Raw genomic sequence first — 21,511 nt, 5'->3', positions numbered from 1 at the left:
TCTGACTGACAGTAAACCAGTTCATAGTATTGATAGTTGAGCAGATTCAGAGCAGCAGCACATTCAGCATCGATTTCCCTATTTATGAGAAGCATTTGAAGTCAGCTGGTGTCCATCAAACACATATTTATTTTGTGGTTAGAAACCACTTTTCAGCACTTTAACTTTACCCTTACTTCTGGTAAAGAAGTTTACAAGAGTGCATGTATTTTTACATGTATTGGTACTTTCACTTGAACATGAAAGGCGATTTGCTGCTTATGCCAGTCACGGTGCACGGCCATGATTTTTCACAGCAAGAAATATAAATTGACAAAAAGAATTTTTTAGTTTTACCTTGCTATTCTTTCTTCTTTTTTTTTTTTAAAGTAGTCCAGCTGGACCAGACTAATGAAACAATGCCATAGCAAAGTTCATTGTTATTTTGGGGGGGGGTGTACGTCCACCAGCATATGTAGTAATCTTCCTCAGGGGTGGAGGGCTGGGTACAGGAGGTTGCTAATAACAGCTGCCAGATGTGCAGCGTCCCCAGAGCCTGTGCACATTCTCACAGACAAAAGAATGCTTGTGAGTAGCCCCAGCAGGAAGTGAGGTCAGGGCTCTTGACCCCTCCCCCAAAGGCTCAGTGAGAGACACAGCAGTGGGCAGCTCAGTGGACGAGCTCCTGAAAGTGTCCCATCATAAACTTGCTGACAGTGAGCGGTCAGTCCATAAAGTCTGCCTGGTGCGCAACCATTACGGACTTCTCTTTCAACTTGCAAGCACTCGAGCTGAGAATACAGAAAGTGTGAACAAAAGCTTTTAAGGAAGCCCCGTTAAACACTTAAAGTTGGCTCCATCTGTCTGACATGGCAGGGTGAAAGATTTTTCCAACTTTTACAGACCTATTGCAAGTTTTACATTTTTTTTCTTTTGCGTGAATTTGTTATTCTTCTTTCGAGTTGCGACTGTGGGGGCGGCATGGATGAGTGCAATGAGAGTGGATTGCACAATCTCTCTCTTCCAGCATACATCAGCAGACACAGCATGAGTCAAAGTTGTTGAAAGAGTAAGAGAAGAGACACTCAAAGACTCATCTGGAAACTACTGAACTTCTGCTTCGGGTGTCTCCTTACCTCTTAAAGGTGGACTCCATGAAGAAAAGTGATGTAGTTTACCTGCATGAGGTGCTCGCAGTGTCATTCAGGCTGGTATGACTCACAGAAAACATCTTACATCAGTGAATCCAAAGAAGTCTGAAGGTGCTTCCTGAATTGTGGTCGTTTTAGGGAAACAAGTCCCTCTTATGAAACAGATCGTTTCAGTCTTCACTTTTCTTTTATATATTCTTTTTTGACTCATAAATACTCTATTTCTCACTCACATTGGTAGTACAGAAGCCTGCAAGGCCTCAGATGTTTGAAAAGATAAGAAATAAACATGATAACATTATGCAGCTACTTTTTTTTTAACAGAGAAATGACATCATAGCCACTTGGGATGACTTTGGCTTTCAACATAATGGCTGTAAAGACATTATTACCTCCTCTGGGGTTGGGTAGAGGCTCTTTCAGTGGAGCCTGCAGCACCTGCAGCTGTAAGTCGCAGCATGGCTGATGACTAACAAGTCCTGACTTACCTTCACCTCACCCTTTTTATTGGCCCTATACCCACACCTGAGGGATAAATATCCCAAATTAGGCTGATTCATCAGAAACAACACATTAATTTGATGTAGAATAGAGAGGGGGGGGGGGGGGGGGGGGGGGCTAAAGACAAGGGGGGGAATTGTCAGACAATTAATTTGGCATGACTACTTCACTGTCTTAGTCATACCTAGATTAGTTTATAGACGTGCATTTTTAGCTGGTCACTTTTCTCAAGGGAACTGATCCAGGTTGAGTTGAAACGTGTGGACTCCGGTTCATGCCGGGATCTGTTTGGAGAGAGGAAGTGAGGAGGTGGAACATCTGGACTTCATTTATGTGCTCCGGAGTGACGAAAAGCTTCAGAAATCAGCTTTTTTTTTTTTTTTAAAGGGGAAAAAAAAGTCGTTTGCGTATCATTTGTTGGCCACAAACCTGCGTTTTTGCTTCGGTCGCGGCGAGACGGGCGAGTCTTTATGGAGCACATGACGTTTCCATACACCCCATACTGTCCTGTGGCGCGTGTGGGTGTGTTATTGTGTGCGTGTGTGAGCGTGTTTTGTGCGCGCGCCTCCCCAGACGCTCCACAGCCCCGTGGAGCTGTTGTTCCCACAGAGCAGGAGGACAATCACAACGGGCAGCTGGATTAGAACCACAAAAGAGAAAGTGCCATCTCTGGTGCTTCAAACACGTTTCACTGAAGCATTTCTTTCAGTTTTTTTTTTTTTTTTGGTTCCGTTTGCGCGGCTTGTGGAGATTTTTTTTTTCTTCTTTTTTTTTGTGTGTGAGTGTGTGTCGTTTCCGCGGTGGCGCACAGACTATGGATTTAACACTGACTAGACAAGACACGCCGTCTGGTCGTCCGGCAAAGTTTTGATTGTCATCGGTGTTTCACGGTCCCGGAGCAGAGAAGGGGGGGGGAAAAAAGAAGCTGTAAGTTTCGGGGACTGGTCACCACATGTGAGGACGTTTGGAGGCAAATATCGGAGCGTGTTTTTCGCTGCTCTCTGTCGATATCTCTCATGGGGTAAGTCCTGGCACCTCCTCAAAACATTAAGTGTAACAGCATGTGCTGCAGGAGTCTTAACAAAAGAGTTGTGCAACTTTACAATCCACCACGCTATTTTCTTGCGCTTCGGTGCTGAAACCGTAAGGTTTGCTGGTAAAGGTGTGGAGGTTTCCCTTATTGCACGGTCAGCCTGTTGTGTGTCAATCACAAACGGAAAATCTTTATTGCAGCTCAAACTCACGAAATGTCCCATTGACTCATCAACACCCATGACAACATGATCGACCACATCACACGCAACTCTTACTTCTTCTTGCTACCGGCAGAAACGGTGCTGGCGCATCCTGTGTGTGTGTGTGTGTGTGTGCGCGCGCGCGCGCGCGTGTGTGTATGACAGCTGCGTTTGTGAAACATCTCTGCTTTTTAATGAATAACACTGCTCAGTGTTAACTATTAACACGCACGGCTACAGCTGTCAATCATTCAAAGGGGGTTGTGGTGTTAGGGTTTGGTGGTGGTGGTGGTGGTGGTGGGGGGGGTGCAGTCTGTTGCATTATACAGTATGTGGACCACGCTGAAGTGTGTGTGTGTGTGTGTGTGTGTGTGTGTGTGTGTGTGTGTGTGTGTGTGTGTGTGTGTTCACACACTCGCAGTGAGCTCCTGAAGCCGTTGCGCAGCCTGCTGTGCCCCCCCCCCCCCCCCCCCCCCCCCTTCCTCCTCCTGCTCTGACCCCTTCGATGTTGTTTAGGCTTGTTCATCCGTCACTCTAAAGAAGGCATTGTATTGAAAGGATGTATTAATAAGACAAAAGCCTCCATTATCCCCGTGTACCGGAGTTAATCTCAGGGGCTTGGAGATGGGCTCCAGAGAGGAAGCCAGCTCTGGGTTTCAACAAGGAGGGTCTTAGCAGAATATTGTTGTCACAGATTGGAAATGAGCCGACTAGAATTAACATTAGAATATAATTAAATGTTTAAAGAGTCATATTAAGGACAAGTGGGAAAATAAAGATCAGTCAATTCTACCAGGGAGAATATATCTCGTTGTGAAGGATGCATAGGTGTGAGCGGGGAGAATCCTCAAGTCACAGAGAGATAAGATGATAAGGTAAAGGAACTAATGTTTATTGCTCTGATAAAAGCCTCAATCCATCACCCTCTCCCCTGTGTGGAGTCTGCTGCTCATTAGTAAGTTACTGGCTAAAGTTTATTTTGTGCCACACAGTCTGTAAGAAGCATGGGATTATTAACACTTTTAAAGTAAGGCGTAAAAAGTAAGAAAAAATGGTATTGGGACTGCGACTGGACATGGTGGCGATGCTATTAACTCAGCTCAGACATCTGGAATCCACAAAGATGCCAAAAAGCTTGAATAGTAGGACCAGCAAAGACCTTTCTGTGATGACATCAAGACTACAGGGGTAAGAGGAAGCAGAGTCAGCAACAATATGAAGTGTTGAAGGTCTTGTCAACAGGTTCATTGATGCTTGTGTTGTGCAAGAGCTGCTCAGTTTGTTTAGGGCATGCTTAGGCCACGTTTGGACTTGGGTGACTCTTTCCACGTCTCTTGGTGCGGCTGCAGACGAGGCATGATGCAGCCACCCATCCATCTGTAATAGCTAGTGTGATCTCATGGCTCATTGCAGCCATACAACACTCGCCACCCCACTGTGGACCTGATGGCTGCCGCCCTTCTCTCTCCTCTCCAGTGTTCTCGGTCCTGGCAGACGTAACCAGAGAGGGCAGAGAGCAGCAGCAACCTTTTGGCCAGATACTCCACAGCTAATGGCATATGCTACCTTTAACAGAAATGGAGCATGTGTTATATTAACCTTAAAGTCTATATAAAGCAGCTCTAAAACTTTTATATTAGACTGTGGGGATATTGCCTCAGAACAGCAGCCCATTACATCATGGGTTCAGGATCTGTGTGTTGCTGACCCAGCTCACTGTGCTCAGTGGCCCCGTTTTCCTCCAGAAGATGACTGCTGTAATTGGACCCTTCTCAATGGGGACTGTCAGTGAGAGCGTGAGAAATGAAGACAAACAGAAGATCCGGATAAATAAATAGATGTATAAGTGGAGGAATGGATAAATAAATTAATGGTCATGCAGCGATGGGAACTGCAATTGTGGGTCTTTTTTTTTTTTTTATTATTGGAAAGGGTCACCCGGGGGGGGGGGGCTGAAGGCGGAGATGGGTGGTGGGTGGGTGGTGTCGATCCCTGAAGGATGCTCAGGTTTCAATTCAGGCCTGGGAGCGGTCCGCTAATAGGAAGCAGCGAGAAGGCTTTTCCTTGGGGAAACTAACTTCTCTTTTGTCGTCGATGCTCTCTGTATTATTCAAGCAGATCAGACAGGTAACAGATCAGTGAAGTGACCGGCTCGGGGGCACTTTGCCTTTTACCTGGTTAAATGACCGCAGTCAGGGCTCATTGCTTACACGCAAGTAGAAACAATACTCGAGGCACTGGGGAGGATGCCTCAGACTTTACATATCTGCTGGTTCTTCCTTTGTGGCGTTATAGTGGCTTGTGGACAGCCGTCTGGGTTCCATGGGCTCATAGTTGTAGCTGGTGCTCCCCTTTGGAGAAAAACACTTTCCCTGGGTGTGGCAGCTGGAGCAAAATAAATGCCTTCTGTTCGCAAGCTGCTGAAGCGCAAGTCACAACACACAGCTGACAGCATGGAGCTTTCTGATTCACAGCCAAGAGCTGGGAGTGTCTCAGATCAGAGAAATGAATATGGCGTCTCATGCTCTTTACCTATTCTATAAACATAACTGAAACTCGGATGTGCTTGACAGGTGGACAAATCCACATGTGCACGCATACTTACCCTGCCACTCCTCTTCAACATGACCTTTCTGATTTGTAAAAAACAAAAAACAAAACATACCATTAGTGCCATGCTGATTATTACGTAAACATTTACATAAACTGACAGTTTGTGGCTCTGAATAGTTTAGAAAGGTGCTTTACCCAGTGAAAGAACCCATTAGCTGTTACATCTCCAGTTACATTCCTTTTCCACTTGAGGGACTTGGACAAACTACTAGACCCCCCATGACCAGGCACTGATGCTTGTAGCAGCATGCCAGGATTTCCCAACGCTTCCTGGTGTGGGGATAAGTCTGGGGTTTTTTTTTTTTTTTTTCCTCCACATTTCAAGTAAGGACCAGCCCGTGCTGCAAAACACTGCCAGTTGGAAGTAGTGCAGCAATTGGTTTTATGAACTCTGACTGGCATTTTTCATTTGCAGCGTTGCTCTCGAGACAGGACCATCGTACATCTCTCAGTGACAATGACAAGTAGATTGAGTACAGCGTTTCTGGTTACTGCTATGGCTTTGAATGGGATTGACAGAACTTTGCAGCTTCTCTCTAGGCCGTGCAAGGGTGATTTATGAACTGAATGCCAACGACTCCATCCTGTCAGTTCTAGCAGTGGGCGTAATCAGTGTGGTCATGTTGTGGTTTCCTAATTTCTGGTCACTTTCCAAGTTCACGCTGGACTGACCGTAGTGCAGGTACATATGAAGATGCTGTGGCTTTGGAGACCACCTCCTCCTCTTTCTTTCTCCCTCTTGGAAGCCTTTGTTATACACTCGGCTTTGTTTGTGCAGCTGGAAAACTCAACGGGATTACTACAACACTCCACCAACCGAGATCCAGAAGTAAGCTGGAGACAGTTTTCTTGGATTTTGAATTGCCCCGTGCAGCCAATCTGAACTCATTGCAGCTATTCATTTTGCTTGGAGCTCAACAATAGCTGGATCTCTTATCCCAACAAGCTCTGTGGGTCATTAATTTCTCTAAATACTGGCAGAATAAAAAAAAAAAAATCAAACTTGTAAACTGTGATCGTATGTTTTGTCAAAAATAACAGTTTAGATCATTTATCTTGTAAAAACCTCAACTCAAGTCTTTCCCAGCTCGAATACGTGACAGGGTCATGATAGAGGCCAGACAGCTTTGCTGGAACACATTGAGTGGAAGTGGATGCTGTTTACTTAACTGACAACTGCTCACACACACAGTCATTTTTGATGGGCTTCATGTTAACACAAAGTCAAGCAGTTGTGAGTAGTTGTACCCCCTAAACAGCTTCACCACAGCCACAGTCAATTTCTGACGTGTGCTATTTTTGCACAACATCCCTTGGCGAACAACCCTGAGCCCTGCATAAAGCTCTTTAAAACTGTATAAAAAAGCTCGGTTATTTATTGCCGAGTCCTTTGTTTATAGAAAATGTACTTGTGTAGTGTTTCCAGGAAATAAAACAGACATACTATCCCTCCAGAACTGCCTGAATCCTAAAGCCCTTGGGTCTCTTTCCATGCACACATTCACAGGTCTTTAAATACAGATTGGAACTGTACTAGCCTTCCACAAATATTTCCTCAAATTTGAACATACGACATGCTCATGCCAAGGATTTTTTCCCCCCAAAAATAAGTTCTCTTCAAAGAAAGAATTTTGTATTTTTTAATTGTCTAAAATACTGGGATACAGCTGAGGGCTGTGTGGACACAACAGTGTTCCCTCTCTAGGCAACAGTGTTTTTCTCCAAAAACAGGGTTGACTTTAATGGATCTGTGTTTGCCAGAACAGTCTGGAGTTGTTTTCACATGTGGAGCATGAGGAGAGATGGAGGGCCTCCATCAATTCATCATCTTATCAGCACGCAGGCGCAATCACGGTGGCTTTGTGTCCCTGTGTGCAGACCCCATCATTTTCCATTGTGCAGTGCTTTGCTTGTCGCCGGCATCTTCCCGACTTTCCTCCTGTGCATCTCTGAGCTTTGGCATACAAGTCTGTCGAGTGATCCAGTGCATCAAAGCTCTCTGCAGCGGGCAGTGGACAAAATGTGAGCGCCATGGTCAGAACATGACTAATGCACACAACAGCGTGTAATCTTGTCACGAGTGTTCTCACGACATCCTCAAAGTTTCACATCGAAACGGGGCAACATGAGAAGGGGTGGAGTTCAAGGTCTAGCACCAGAGTAGAATAGGAGCGGGGAGCCAGGACAAAAGATACCTAAAGAGGGCTGAAAACCATTCATTAGCAGAGAGCTCACTGCGAAGATAAGAACACTGGCAGGTGTGAGAGGGCAGAGTGGCTGAAACCTGAGGTTTTGATGTAGACCAAAAGTATCTGATCTAGTTTGTCTATCCTGGTTTCTAGAAACATATTTTGTGCTGCAGATGTAAATTGTGTGATTCGGGGAGAAAAAAAGCAACCTTGCACACTGCAGAGAAGAGATGTGCACGTGATGCACAAGTGTAACATCGTTCCTATCGACACCATGTGGTTAACACTAGTCAATCTGCGAACAGGCAAGCGTGACAAAGCTACTGCTGAGGTTCTATTTTTGTGAGGTTTTTTTTTTTTCTGTTTGTTTCTTTGAATGCTTTTACCTGTGAAGCTGGAGTTTTGCAATGACTTTTCCTGTCTCATCACATTTTGCACATCAGGTCCTTTTTCAGCACGCTGCAGTGAAGCAAAAATGAATGACACCTATCATTTCATATGTTAATCATTGGTAGAGAAAACCCGCCCACATTTGCTAACTGACTGAGAACATAGTGTCTTAGTGAAGAGCTCTCGGAGCTTTCTGAACGGAGAAGTGATTGCACGGTCTGTGCTGTAATGAACTCTTTAATAGGGAGCTGTAAGAGCATGTCTGCTCCAGATGTGCGCTAAATAAATCCTTCTTGATGTACATTTAATCACCTCTTTGTGGCCTTGTCTTTTGATGTGTGTGGTGAAGTTTAAAATACACAAGGCGTTGGGGGTGGTGGTGGTGTTGGTGGGTGGGGGGTTGAGAGTGAGCATGTGGCTGTACAAATCGGGGAACTGCGTAAAAGGGAAATATGCAAAACAGACTAATATGAAAACGTGAATAATTTGCCGAGTAGATTTAAGTCGACAGGAATAGTCTGAGGGTGAACGTATTCCAGTAATTGCCTCTCAGGCGCCACCTTTGGAGATCCCCCACCCCCCCAGTGTGTCAGAGTGGAGTGAAGTGGGGGTGGGCGTATGGGGGTCTATGGCTCCTCAGGCTGTGCGATGCCCTTCTTTACGCTGCTCTTTGTTTCCAGCTCCTCTCACCGCTGCTCTAAAAACCCCTCAGCCTACAAACAACTGCAATAAATAACGCAATGCAAAGTTGCAGAGATGCAGTGACTCTGGGGAAGAACAGAAAATAACACAAGTTGTTATTAAAAATGCGAAAGAAAGAAAAAAAATCAGATTACAGACACAGTGATGTTGACAGATTGGAGCCCTCCGACTAGGCTGTACCCAAACTGTCAGAGTTTGACGAGCGAAAGGGTAATCCCTAATTATATGTAGAAGGCTTCTATATTGGGGACACCCACTCCCTCAGCATTCAGCAGCTTATATGCACTTTTAACGAAGTATGATTGTGTTAGCATAATAGCAGACAAAGAGAGAGGTTTGCTTTGGAGCTAAAGTTAAACATTGAACACAGCATGACCACACAACAAGGAACCGTTTAATCCGGTACTAAAGAGGAACTGTTCTGTTTGTTGCCTCTCAACAAATGCCAGGATTGAAGTGTGGCACCAATACAAACTTATGATAAATACTTCTGTATTTTTTTAATTTTTTTTTTATCATGCGTGTCTGGTTTGTGCTTCCTCTCTGAAGCATAAACTTTGAGATGTTGCAGACCTCCATTTCTGATGCTGCAGTCTGTTTTGTCCCCTGAGGATACAAACTAAAGAGCACACTCTTCATTTTTTTGTTTGCATGGCTGTTTTAGTTATTTGTGTAGCGATTGTTTTAACTGCGCCTCTTCTGAAGCAACAGGTTACATTACTAATAGCATGTATTCACTTCTATTTACCTATTTAACAAACATACATCTAAAGAATATTTTTCATCCAAACAAAGTCTCAAAGAAATCACCCAATTCTAAACAACTATATATATATATATATATATATATATATATATATATAAACAACTACAATTTACTCTGTTAAAAGAATACATTTGGCCACTAAAATGGGAAAGAAATAATTGTTAATTTGAATTGTGGGTGTACTCACAAGTGACTTATATGTTTAAAAGTAGCAAAGTATATTATATGGTGTGAATTGTACATAGGTATGTCCAATTACATGTTTGGAAATTTAAAAAAATGGCATAGTAGTACAATAGAAAGATGTCATTAATTACAGTAATGTTAGTATTTGTCATTTCCACCTCGAGAAATTACTGCTGGGATTTGTCTCATCTCTGAAACTAATTTATACTCTTTTAGGTTTCAGTAAAAAGCTTGGTAAAATTGATATGAACAAACAAGTGTCTGCATACTTCAATAAACAATCAGGCCTCATGACGAGGCCTTAAATTGGATTTTCCTTGCACCTTGGAATTTGGTGTTTGTTGGTGCTTTGGTGCTTTGTTTGACCTCAAGCATGCGTGTTTTTAATGTTGTCTTTATGTCAGCTGGGCTGCTCTATCGTTAGTGTTTTTAGCATCATTTTTATCAGTCAGCTTGTCTGCAGTGTGGCATGCGACTGAGATAAGAGCACCGGCTTAAGATAAGCTAAGGCAGGACGGAGTAAGAACTGGTCCGCTCTGTTCTTTAGCCTTATAGAAAAGACTGCCAAGTAAGTCACTATGTGTGTGTGTGTGTGTGTGTGTGTAAGAGTGAAACTTCATGGCGTGTTGTGGCCAAGGTCATTTGAAGGACTCGGACACAGTTCAGTTATGTCACAGCAGTTGCATGTATCCGCATTGTCAATGTTGCATTGATACTGGCAACACAACTCCCTTTTCTTGGAAACGTCCAGAGAACAGTCAATAATGTTGTGCTGATGTAAAAATGTTTCACCCCCAGAGGCCGGCGAGCCAGTGATGGATAGAACGATGCAGACGATGCAGCCATCTGCCAGCAGACAGTTCATCTTTGTGTTTTCTGGTTGCGCAGCGTGATTGCATGAAGTTGCTCAATGCAAGAAAAGGCCTCCCTTGATGAATCAACCATGAGGAGCACTGAGCTCTCACTGTACAGAATCATAGGGATCTATATGTCCCTTACAAAACCCTGAAGTGCACAGAAAAACTGCACTCTGAGTGTACATCTTTGGCTTTCGTCAGTTCCTTCAAGCTTCTGTGGTAGCAGTGGTGAAACGTTTGTGGCAGCATTAGTTGTGCTTTCTTTTTTTCTGGCATGTCAACACTTGACTGAGGAAACGGTCTTTGTTATTTTCCTCCTCTGAGCCTCAGCCGTACCTTGTACTTTATGCAGTCATGTTGACTTGTTTTAACTCAATTGTTGTTGATATGAACAGAAAGGGATACAAAGTTTAACCGACTGAGTTTCTGGGTCTGTTACAGGATCACGAGTAGCAGGAGGAAGACGGCTCTAGACTGATCTCACGCACAATTACGCCACTGTCACTGAGAAGATAAACAGCTATATTAATGGCACAGAAACCGAACAGGAAAGAACAAATCACAGCAGGAGAAGGGTTCCCTGCACTCATGACGGATTTCTTTGTATCTGTTCATAAAACTTAAGTTAGTACAGACGAAAAGCCCAGTGTCTTGCCGAGGTCACAGGAAGCCATAAAATCAGCTTAAAATGGAAAAATTACACATGACCGTTTTCATATTATCTGTACCATGACGACCTCTCTGTTATTAGCCCCACACTATTTCTATATTTGGGCACTGTGAAGAAGCACAGAAGATGGCTGTATTTTAGCTGTGTGGCCAGTGAGCAGTGTGACCGGAGCCAGGTGAGGTCCAGGATGTTGTCCACAAAAAGCCCAACTACAAACCACACGAGTCCTCAAAATATACAATCCGCAAATACCACCAGATGCAAAGACGATAAAAAGTTACATAAACTGTCCAAACTCAAGGTTAGTCACTACTCTTATCTGAAAGGATTTCAGAGATTGCACGATTGAGCTATCGTGGACAGGATGCGCGTGAGGGACTCTGTTGATGTTTTTGGTGCTTTCTAGCAGAGAAAGTTGAGTCAGGTTTAAGTGGAGTGTGACAGGTAGCAGGTGGTGTTGCCTTGGTTTTTGGTGAGCACACACTTGGCTAATTGGGGCTTATCAGGTGTTTCTGTGAAGAAGAAAAAAAGGCGGGGGGGGCACCTGAGGCCTTTGTGCAGACGTCAGCGGTACTCTGTCTTTTGTTAAGATTACGAGAGCGGGAAAGGAAGGTTTCAGTAGAAAGCATCAAACTCGATAAACCGATATTTTTGTTTGATGCAGAAATGTGTGCAGTGACCTGTTGTCAGTGTTCGCCTTTGCATGTGTGGTTGTGAAATAAGTAGGTGAAGATGTAAGTGTGTGTTTAAAATGCATGGCCGAGTGAAACATTACAAGCTTCACAACAGCTTTTCTGATGATATCCTGTCTCAGATATCTGTCATTAGTTTAACTTCCTCCCTCAGTTACATTTTTTTAGGTTTTTTTTATTGTCCTAATCGCAGTTGCTGTTTCCATCACCTGCTCTGATCTTGTTTGAGTTTCGCTTTGAGAATCCAGACAGGATATGATCATATTTGTTGTTGCTTCGCTGCACCTTCACCTACCGTACATACGAGAAAAAAGGAACTCGACACTTTCTATCTACTTGGTATGCTGTCCAAATTGTTTATGCATGCAGTGTGTATTATGTTGCCCTTTAAAATAATTCACCTGTGAACAGTTTGAGCATCGCTATCAAATACTTTGCTACTTTGTAGGTATAAGACTATTATTGCAACATAAACATGCTAATGTGGCACTGCTGTCTGAAACAACTTATAATTGTTCAAAAGGTATTCAGTTAGAACTTTTATAATGTTGAAAACAATGTAAATGTTGTTGATTTATCATCAGCCACTTAAGAAATGCATTCAAACCTAACATTAGTTTAAGACATAGTAGCTTTGAAAATTAGTGTTTATTTATTTATTTATTTATTTATTTTAACTACAATCTATTGCTGTGCTCTTTTCTGCTTCATAATTTAAAAACAGTATCTATTGTTATTTTGGGGTTTTGGAAACTATATGCTTTTTCAATAAGGGAAAACCAATTTTTTATCAAATGACACGTACTGCAAAAATACCCTTTCCCTCAAAATAAACAAACATTTCCAGCTTCCCAGGTAGCCCAATTGTTCCATAAGGTAAGGTTGCGGTTTTTATGGTATAAATTCACTGCACACACAACCAATATGTGCTAACTAAACTGTGATATCAGTTAAAACAAACAACGTGGATAAACGAGCCAGGGCATTATTACAAAAAGCAGATAGGTGAGTCTCACTTAGGAGAACTCACAGACTAATTATCAAAGTGTCCATTAAAAGGTTGCCTTTTTATTATTATTATTATAAAATGTTAAATCCCTTGTAGTTGGGTCTAGATCAGTGGGTTCTTGCATCCAGAGTTTGCTTTTATTGCCTTTGTTGTTTTAATGAGAAATTGAGTCTTGGGTAGTCATGTCATGACCACATTTTTGACAATGTGTTGTGTCTATTGTGGAAGTGTGACAGTGATGTGTAGGTCGAATGGAGGGCAAACTATTGACAAAGGGGCGGTGTGAAAGGCTGCATTGCAGGAAGTCTGCACTCCATGTGACCAATCACTGTGGAAACCTGAATGGCACACTGCAGGTAGAAGAGCAGGGCAGGGCTGCTATAGCAGCACTGTGGGCAAACCAGCCTGTCAGGTTTTGCTATATTCAGTGCAATCCCTTGATGACAGACGCCAAAGACTCCCTGGTGACAGAAAGACCTTGAGTTGTCTGCAGAACAGATGGAAGGAGAACTGTCCTGAAAAAACCTGGCAGAGCAGAGTGAAAACACTGGGACGAAACAAAGTAAAAACCAGTGTGTGTTTTTTCGAGCAGACTGGAGTCTGTGGAGATACAGAGGTGGTCTTTTTCCATGAATAAAACCATTATAGGCTGCACTAATGTAAGCTAATGTAATTACCCCAGTGCGGCTGGCACATATGCTCAGGCTCAAGCCTCCTATCTGTGTCTAATAATTGAGCTAAAGAGGATGGGGAGAAGACAAGTGAGTGCTCAACTCTAAATACATTTCTGCTATGATACCGTCGCTTCAGCCAAATGGAAGTGTGCTGTGCCATCATTGAGGCTGAAGGCCAATGCTGTCCACACTAAACAAAACTATTGTTCTTTGTTCCTGCTTGAGGAAGCAGCGTGCTGGTTATTGCTGGCGGCCAATGGCAGCTGTGGGCTCAACCTGCCTAATATAGTGGGGAATTCTTCGCTACAGTACTTTGTGTCTGTCACAATTAGTGGCGTGCGTGAAGAAAAATGCCTGTGCACGTGTAAAACAAAAACAAACAAAAAAGACATGTGGTGCAACATATCACATTGATGATTTTGTATAAGTGTGTATGCACGTCACAAAGATGTCTCAGATTCCTGCCTTTGTGTCCAGATGCCGTTCCACATGCATGCTCCCGCTCTGGCTTTGTCTTTTCCCTTCTCTCTCCTCGAGTTTTGAGTAAAAGTCCAGCAGCACGGAGTCGAGCTGCAGGCCCAGTTTCCACTGATTTATTTCGCCAAGAACCTCTGCAGCTAGCCAGGGCTCTGGAAGACGAGCGGTAGAAGCATCAGTGTTGAATTACCGAGGGAGCCGGTGTGCAGAGCGATCCTGTTACTTTTGACAGGTTTAAGCTCCACTAGCTCCACCTTTAATTAGATTTCCAGACTCTCCAACTTTCCTTTGTCTCCACTCCTGTGGCTGTGGCTAACTTTATTTTGCTTTTGTTTGTTTTTAAGCCTCTCCTTGAAATTAGTCATTTAAAACCAGATTCACATCTCATACATTCGATCAATTTAAACTTTTTCCACAAAAGAAGGCATGCACCTTCAACAATAAGTTAAACCCTGAACTATTAGATGAGCTTTACTTGTAATAGAAAAAAAAATACTAACAATGGAACAGTAAAATTGTTTTCATATTGAAGAGACTTGGTCATACAACAAGGCGCATTGAAATCTTACTTGTAAGGTTATTCCATTGCATATTAATTGTGACTTAAGATTCAAACAGAAAGCTTTCGATGAGACACACCAGTATAGCACAAATATGAAACCCATACCGGATCGATCGGGGCCCAGGTTAACAAGAACCACCACTGATCCCGTAGACAAACTCTTCATAATATTGGGAGCCTCTTTTGTAATGCATTGGGAATTAGAATGATTGAGTGTCAAGTATTGATACTCACTCAGATCTTGCAAGGGGTATATTCTTAAAGAAAGGAATCCCCACCCCCATGTCTTCCTCATAGCTAACTGATTGATTTGCTGAACTGGTTGGGAGCAGGTGGTATGGCAGGTCAGGATGAAGGGGCCTAGCTGATCCACAAGCTATGTTGTAGTTTCAAGAGGTAGTTCATTGGAGTGGAAAGGTTCGCTCCCCACAACAATGCTGTGTGTTGACAGCCGAGTGCACGGACGAGGTTAGTGGAATGTCCCCTTCAGAAAGTGAGGGCGGCTTTTTGTCTGGGCGCCGCCATTCGCAGGGCCTGACAGAGCATTTATTCTTCTACCTGAAGGTGATTTTTTGAGAGCACAGGTTCACCTTCTGAAAAAAAGGGATTAACTTTACCTGGTATTATTTCTCTGAGCACATAAGTCTTAATCACATGATAGCATCCTGAACTTGGCCTTCAAAACCTCTGACACTGCAGCGGACTGCAAAGGTTTCCTTCAGACATTCATTTTTGTTGCACAATGTTGGTCTTCAGTTGTACTTTGTCATCCCTCACCTGATCATCCGTGTAATCAAGTCAAACACTTTAATAATAACAGCTTTCAGGCTTTGCAGTAGCATTTGTTTCAATTGATTTGACAAATGCTGTTCCAATTATACAGTTAACTTCAAGAAATGATTTGTTCCATGCATACTTTGTTGCATATGCTGTACAAGTACAAGTGCAAGTACATCATTTAGCTCAAATTGTATGTTTTCTTTGTAATGGTTTATTTCATCACAACAATGTTTTCTGACAGTAACACAGTCCACCTCTTTTTCTCTGTGTCTGCAGGTGACCCACAAAGAGCTCTTGAGACGTGACTGTGGGACAGGCAGTCTCCCTCCCGGCCCTCTTCCTGTCCTCACCTTTGAAGCAGTCGTTATTGGCATGGGCACCCCTCCGTGTGAATGAATCTTCACCGTGAAGCCACTGTGCTCTGCCACCCCGTCAAGATGAAGAGCAAATATTCCGAGTACTACAATCAGACTCTGATCCACGCATACTACGCCTATGCGAAGAACATGACCCCGCAGGACATGGACAAATACATCGAGGGGAAAAAACAACTCACCTCGCTCAACATTGCCATCGTGGTCCTCTGCACCATCATCATCCTTGAGAACTTGCTGGTCCTGATTGCTGTCTGGCGCAACAAGAAGTTCCACTCTGCCATGTTTTTCTTCATTGGCAACCTGGCATTCTCTGACCTGCTGGCAGGCTCTGCCTACATAGCCAACATCTTCCTGTCAGGCTCTAGGACATTTAAACTCGTGCCTGTGCAATGGTTTATCAGAGAGGGCACGGTGTTCATTGCGCTGGCAGCTTCAGTCTTCAGCTTGTTGGCAATAGCTATTGAACGATACATTGCCATCACCAAAGTAAAGGTGTACGGCTCCACCAAAACATGCCGCATGTTTCTTCTGATAGGGGCTTGTTGGGTGACCTCGATTCTGCTCGGGGGGCTACCCATCATTGGCTGGAATTGCATCTACAACCTCCCTGAATGCTCAACTGTTTTGCCACTTTACTCCAAGAAGTACATCCTCTTCGTTGTCACCATCTTCAGCCTCATACTGCTCTCCATTGTCATCCTGTACGTGAGGATCTACCTGATTGTACGCTCCAGCCACCAGGAAGCAACCAACTCGCAAGCCTATTCCCTTTTGAAAACAGTCACGATAGTGTTAGGCGTATTCATCATTTGCTGGCTGCCAGCTTTTACCATCTTACTCCTGGATACATCCTGCAAGATACAGTCCTGCTCCATCCTCTCCAAGGGACACATCTTTTTTGGGTTTGCCACTCTGAACTCGGCGCTGAACCCTGTGATCTACACGCTGCGCAGCAAGGACATGAGAAAGGAATTCCTGCGTGTGTTGTGCTGCTGGGGGGTGTTGCAAAGCGGGCGGCCCTCTGACCGTTGTTTGGTCCCTTTAAAGAGCTCCAGCTCTTTGGAACACTGTACCAACAAACACGAACACCAAATGACGCCCATCATGACAGACTGTACCACCTGCGTCTGATCTGGTGCAAACACTCCAGATGGGTTGTGTGTATGTGAATATGTGTGTGAGAGACAGCAAGTGTGCATAACAAAAAAGTCACATGGAGAGGCTGTGATGGAAAACCCAGATGTTAAAAGAGAAGCAAAGACAGCATTGGGACGTAGAACTGTGGTGAGGCTGGGACAGAGCTGTCTGCTGAGACAGATTTCACAATTAGATTTGTGTATATATATATATATATATATATATATATATATATATAATAATCCAAATTGTGTGAAATCACAATCAGCATTCAAATAAACCACACATGCAGAGGGTGTGAACATTCAATGTTTCAATGGGTAATCAACTTTTACATGTGAACAGAAATGTGAAAAAACAAAGCTTTTTCATGGGTACTATGATGTTTTTGATAGGGAGCAAACATTTTCATTTATATGCCTATCATCTTGTTCTTTCTAAAGATATAAACCCCTATAAAATCCAGAAACTAAAATATAACATACTTAATATCATAGTTGTATTGAAGATTTGTTTTGACCTTTTGTTGAACTGTATCAATGCAAAGCTTGCAGAGTTGCACTTTGTAGCTTACTAGAGACTTTTGTTCTTTGTGAGGTTTAACCACAGAACTTTCCATTACAGCTATATGAATGCATTAGACATCTATACAGATCCAGAAGCAATGATCAACGTTAGTGAACACTCCACTCCTTAGGAGCCAAATTGCTATAGGGTTCCTCATCAAAATCAGGGCTATATAGTCTATATAACCTTGCTTTAAACCATTTGATAAACTAAAACAAACTTGCATAATCCACTTACATTTATTGCATGAAATTCTAACTCATTTGTAAGCTCTAGTGTATATCATATATCCCAGCTCCAGCTTCCATCACTAACACCCCTCCCGTCACTTGTCCTAATCTGTCCCTCTTGCTTTACTGTTGTCTTTTGTATTTTAACAGTTTCCGTTGAGGAAGGCCTAATTAGAAAGCACATTTCTTTATGTGAGTAGGCACTGATGATTTTTTTTTTTGTATTCAATGATGGCTGTCCAGCAGCTTTGACCAATGGGACTGATGTCCTGACAGTGTTGTAGCAGCAATGTGCTGTCTCTGTTTGTGCCTTCCTCTCGGAGGGGAACAAGGCTGAATGTATGTATGAAGTGTTCGGGGCACGTGCTCCATTGTTGACAGTATTATTGATCATCAGTTTGAATTACCAAGTTATTGGCAAGCAGAGAGTGGAATGAACAGGGTCGGTCACTCTCACTGTGAAGTCCTAAATAGCACCATGAACAAGAATTAGTAGTGAACATATTGGTTTAATTTGCTGGCCATATGCCATCTGCAGCGAGCGACGATACCGCATCTCCTCTTTCCGAAGGCCCCATCAACCCCCCTTCATAATAGGAGAAGATCCGGTTTCAAATGCACAGAAGGGATCTGTCCTCCTGAGATGTCAGCTTCATCCTCCTCCGATGACACCCTACAACACACAACTTCCTACATCTATGGGAAGTCCTGTTTTTCATTGTCCTGTTCCTGTTGTTCAGGGTTACACTAACCTTCTTCCTGTAGACACACAATTAAAACTCTTCTCTCCGTCAGTGTTTCTTAGATTGACTCTTTTTAGATGGCTGAGTAAAATTGGTGAAAAGCACTTTGGCAGCTTCAGTGATGTTTGCTTTCCCACAGTTGTTTTTTTTTTTTTTTCCCAGATGGAGAGATGTTTCAATTGTATGTGCTTATGACTTCATTGTATGTCTGTGATTTCTTTTTGTTATAAGTATATGAATAACTGTTTGTAAGTATGTATGTATCTCTGTACAGTATGTATGATTGTGTTTGTATGGAATGTCTCGTGTGCAATAGCCTTGTGTGTCCAGTAGCACGCTGCCTGTGTTAAATTGGTACAATCTGAAACACTAATGTAGGTACATAAACTTTTTTGTTAAATGCATTCCAGTTTTATAAAATAAATGAAATCCTAAAAAAAATAAATAAACGTGTGTTCCAGTTGATTTTGTATTTTGTATTTTTTTTGGGGGGGTGGGGGGGGGTTTGGGAGTGGAGGCTGAACGTAAAATCAACAACAGCTGCTTCTCTGCAGGCCCTGGGATGTCTCCTAATTGTGCCTTTTTCTGAGAGGCATTCAAATTGTAGCATTAAATCCAAACATGCTCTGACAAGGTGAGAAAAACACTAGCTTCAACATGAAAGCCCAATATTGCTCATACAAATGCTGCTTGGTCATTAATCACGGCTCTTTTACCTAATAAAACTACTGGTGCTTAAAGGCTGAGCAGAGGGGAAAAGGCTGAGAATGGGGTGTGGTGAAGAAGGCCATCTATTTGAAAGATACTGTGTCTGAGAGAAGGATGAAGAAAGGCCCCAAGAGAGGTTTCCGGGTTGGGGGGGAGACTTGGGGTGAAGGGAGAGGCTAACTTATAGAGGCCTTGGGAGATTTGGGCCTGTTTCCTGTCAGTCGTCCAGGATTCCTGGGTGGGAACACGGGCTGAATCAGCCCCAGGAGGCTGTTCTGCTGGGATGCCTGCCAAGTGTTTCCATTGCCCTGCAGGATATTACGTCAGGCTCAGAAACCTGTAGGTGAAGTTGTGTATATAAATACTTTCATGTCATCGCTGAAGACCTGCTGAAAAGTGTCTTTCTGCAAAATAGGACATTGAGAAATACTTTCCAAATCAGAATGAAAATAACTTACCCCAGACAACAAAAAACAATACTTGCTGTAATTTGCATCTTTAGATTATGGAATATTATTACTACTTTGAACATTAAGTTTTGAGGTGAGGTGTAGCACCTTGCTGTGTCGCCTTATGAAGGTATTGTTGTGGGTTTGAGTCCTGCCGATGGCTTCCACTGTGGATTATGCATGGTGTGTGTGTGTGTGTGTGTGTGTGACTTTACATTGATGTTGGCGGAAAAGTCAATGTGTGTGCCCGTATTTCACCGTGTTTACTCTTTATTTGACAGCTGACCTATCCAGGGTCCCCTGTTGTCAGCTGAGATGTGCTCCAGCCCCCTGCCACCCTGAACTATATAAAGCTGAAGAAAAAAAATGTAAAACTAAAAATTATGACGAGTAGATGAAAGAATTGTAGTCCTTTTTATCCCATGAAAAAGTCAGACTTCTATTTTGATATTACTGATAATATAGTGCCACCAAGTGGTAAAACACGCACATATCTTTCACGATTGAAGAGAATTTTCTCCACAAGAAGTCAGTTTGTAAATGATCAACTTTGTCATAGTGTGTGAAGAACATATCTGCACATAAGCTATCAATTCACAGATAACATCTATATGTTCCATGGGCCTTACAGCCACACTGGAAAACATGTTTTTTTAACACAGATTTTTTAAAGCTGATGTGGGACAGCTCTCTGGGATATAGTGGAGCCTGGTTGTGAAGTGCTTTAGAAGATATGGTTTATTCAAGAGAATAGCAACATCAAGAAGAGAGTTCTTCAGTAGTTAGTACGATTGGTTGTAGTGGTGAGCACTCGTGCATTAGAGAGAGAATATTAAAGGTTCAATTTCAGATTCTGAGTCCCTGCCTGGCGCATGTCCATGTTCACTCTGTCTGACTTTCTCCATCAAAAGGAAATTTTTGTGATGATAATTGGTGAATGAATAATTGTAGTTGTGAATGTGTGTGAGTGTTTGTTTCTTGTTTGCCATATGATATAGTCCTGGACACATCCAGGGTGTACCCAACGTTTGGGACACGTTCCAGGTACTGCTGAAAAACTGAGATATTAAACAGACACAAATCAAACCAAATATGACAGCAAGGGAGACAGTTAGAGCCACACCCAACTGTCCACAATCAACAGAACAAACATTGGGTACAAAGGTGCAAATTGCTAAAGAAAAAAAAAATGGCACAAAAGAGAAAATGTAAACTATAACTGAACTTGTTTGTTTGTATTTAATCACATGTTCCAGACATGTCAAACCCATGGCATGAAACAAAATGTGAACATACAAAAAAAAGAGAGAGAAAAACACATCTATTCACACTACTTTTGCGGGAACTTTTTGAGACCCAGCCAAAGATGAGGAAGTCAGGGTTTCGACCTCCAGAATTTATTTAGAATTGCAGAGCATACAAACACGTGTCAGCTGATTGAGAGCAAGGCAGCAAGTCTGAGTAGAACTCTACCTAACGCTGCCATTTACGGTTTTTATTCAGCTTATATAGAAAGCAACAGCCCCCATGACATGTCTGAGGACCTCAACTAATCAGAGTTTATAGGGTAATCAAATATCTGACCCTTCTGACGGTGGTGACAGTCCGAAACCCAAATATTCCATATCATTGTGAATTTATAGGCATACATATATACATTTAAGTGGATTTCCATGTGTATATTTGTATATATTCATATTTATCTATTTTGTCTATTCTCTTCTGAGCAACTATCCTAACTGTATTTGTGCAATGTGGAGCTGCTGTGATGACTGAGTGCCTCCATGTGGGATTAATAAAGTCTGATCTTATACCATCTTAAATATAACCCTCTCAACATAACCTCTTAATTATAACCCCATATGAA

The 21,511-nt window shown here is 42.7% G+C and overlaps 1 protein-coding gene across 1 annotated transcript; it reads left to right on the top strand.

Annotated features, from left to right (window-relative positions):
• The first annotated feature begins 2,249 nt into the window (after positions 1-2,249).
• Positions 2,250-18,936, top strand: s1pr2 (sphingosine-1-phosphate receptor 2). The gene is made up of 2 exons (XM_080510878.1): positions 2,250-2,652; positions 15,710-18,936. The coding sequence occupies exon 2, from the start codon at positions 15,826-15,828 to the stop codon at positions 16,939-16,941; it is 1,116 nt and encodes a 371-aa protein (XP_080367004.1). The 5' UTR covers positions 2,250-2,652; positions 15,710-15,825; the 3' UTR covers positions 16,942-18,936.
• The last annotated feature ends 2,575 nt before the right edge of the window (positions 18,937-21,511 follow it).

Source organism: Blennius ocellaris (genome assembly GCF_963422515.1).
Source record: "Blennius ocellaris genome assembly, chromosome: 16".
NCBI lineage: Eukaryota > Metazoa > Chordata > Actinopteri > Blenniiformes > Blenniidae > Blennius > Blennius ocellaris.
This window is presented reverse-complemented; position numbering and strand designations above follow the sequence as displayed.

Coding starts and splice junctions, on each gene's coding strand:
- s1pr2 (XM_080510878.1), top strand. CDS start 15,826: ATGAATCTTCACCGTGAAGCCACTGTGCTCTGCCACCCCGTCAAGATG.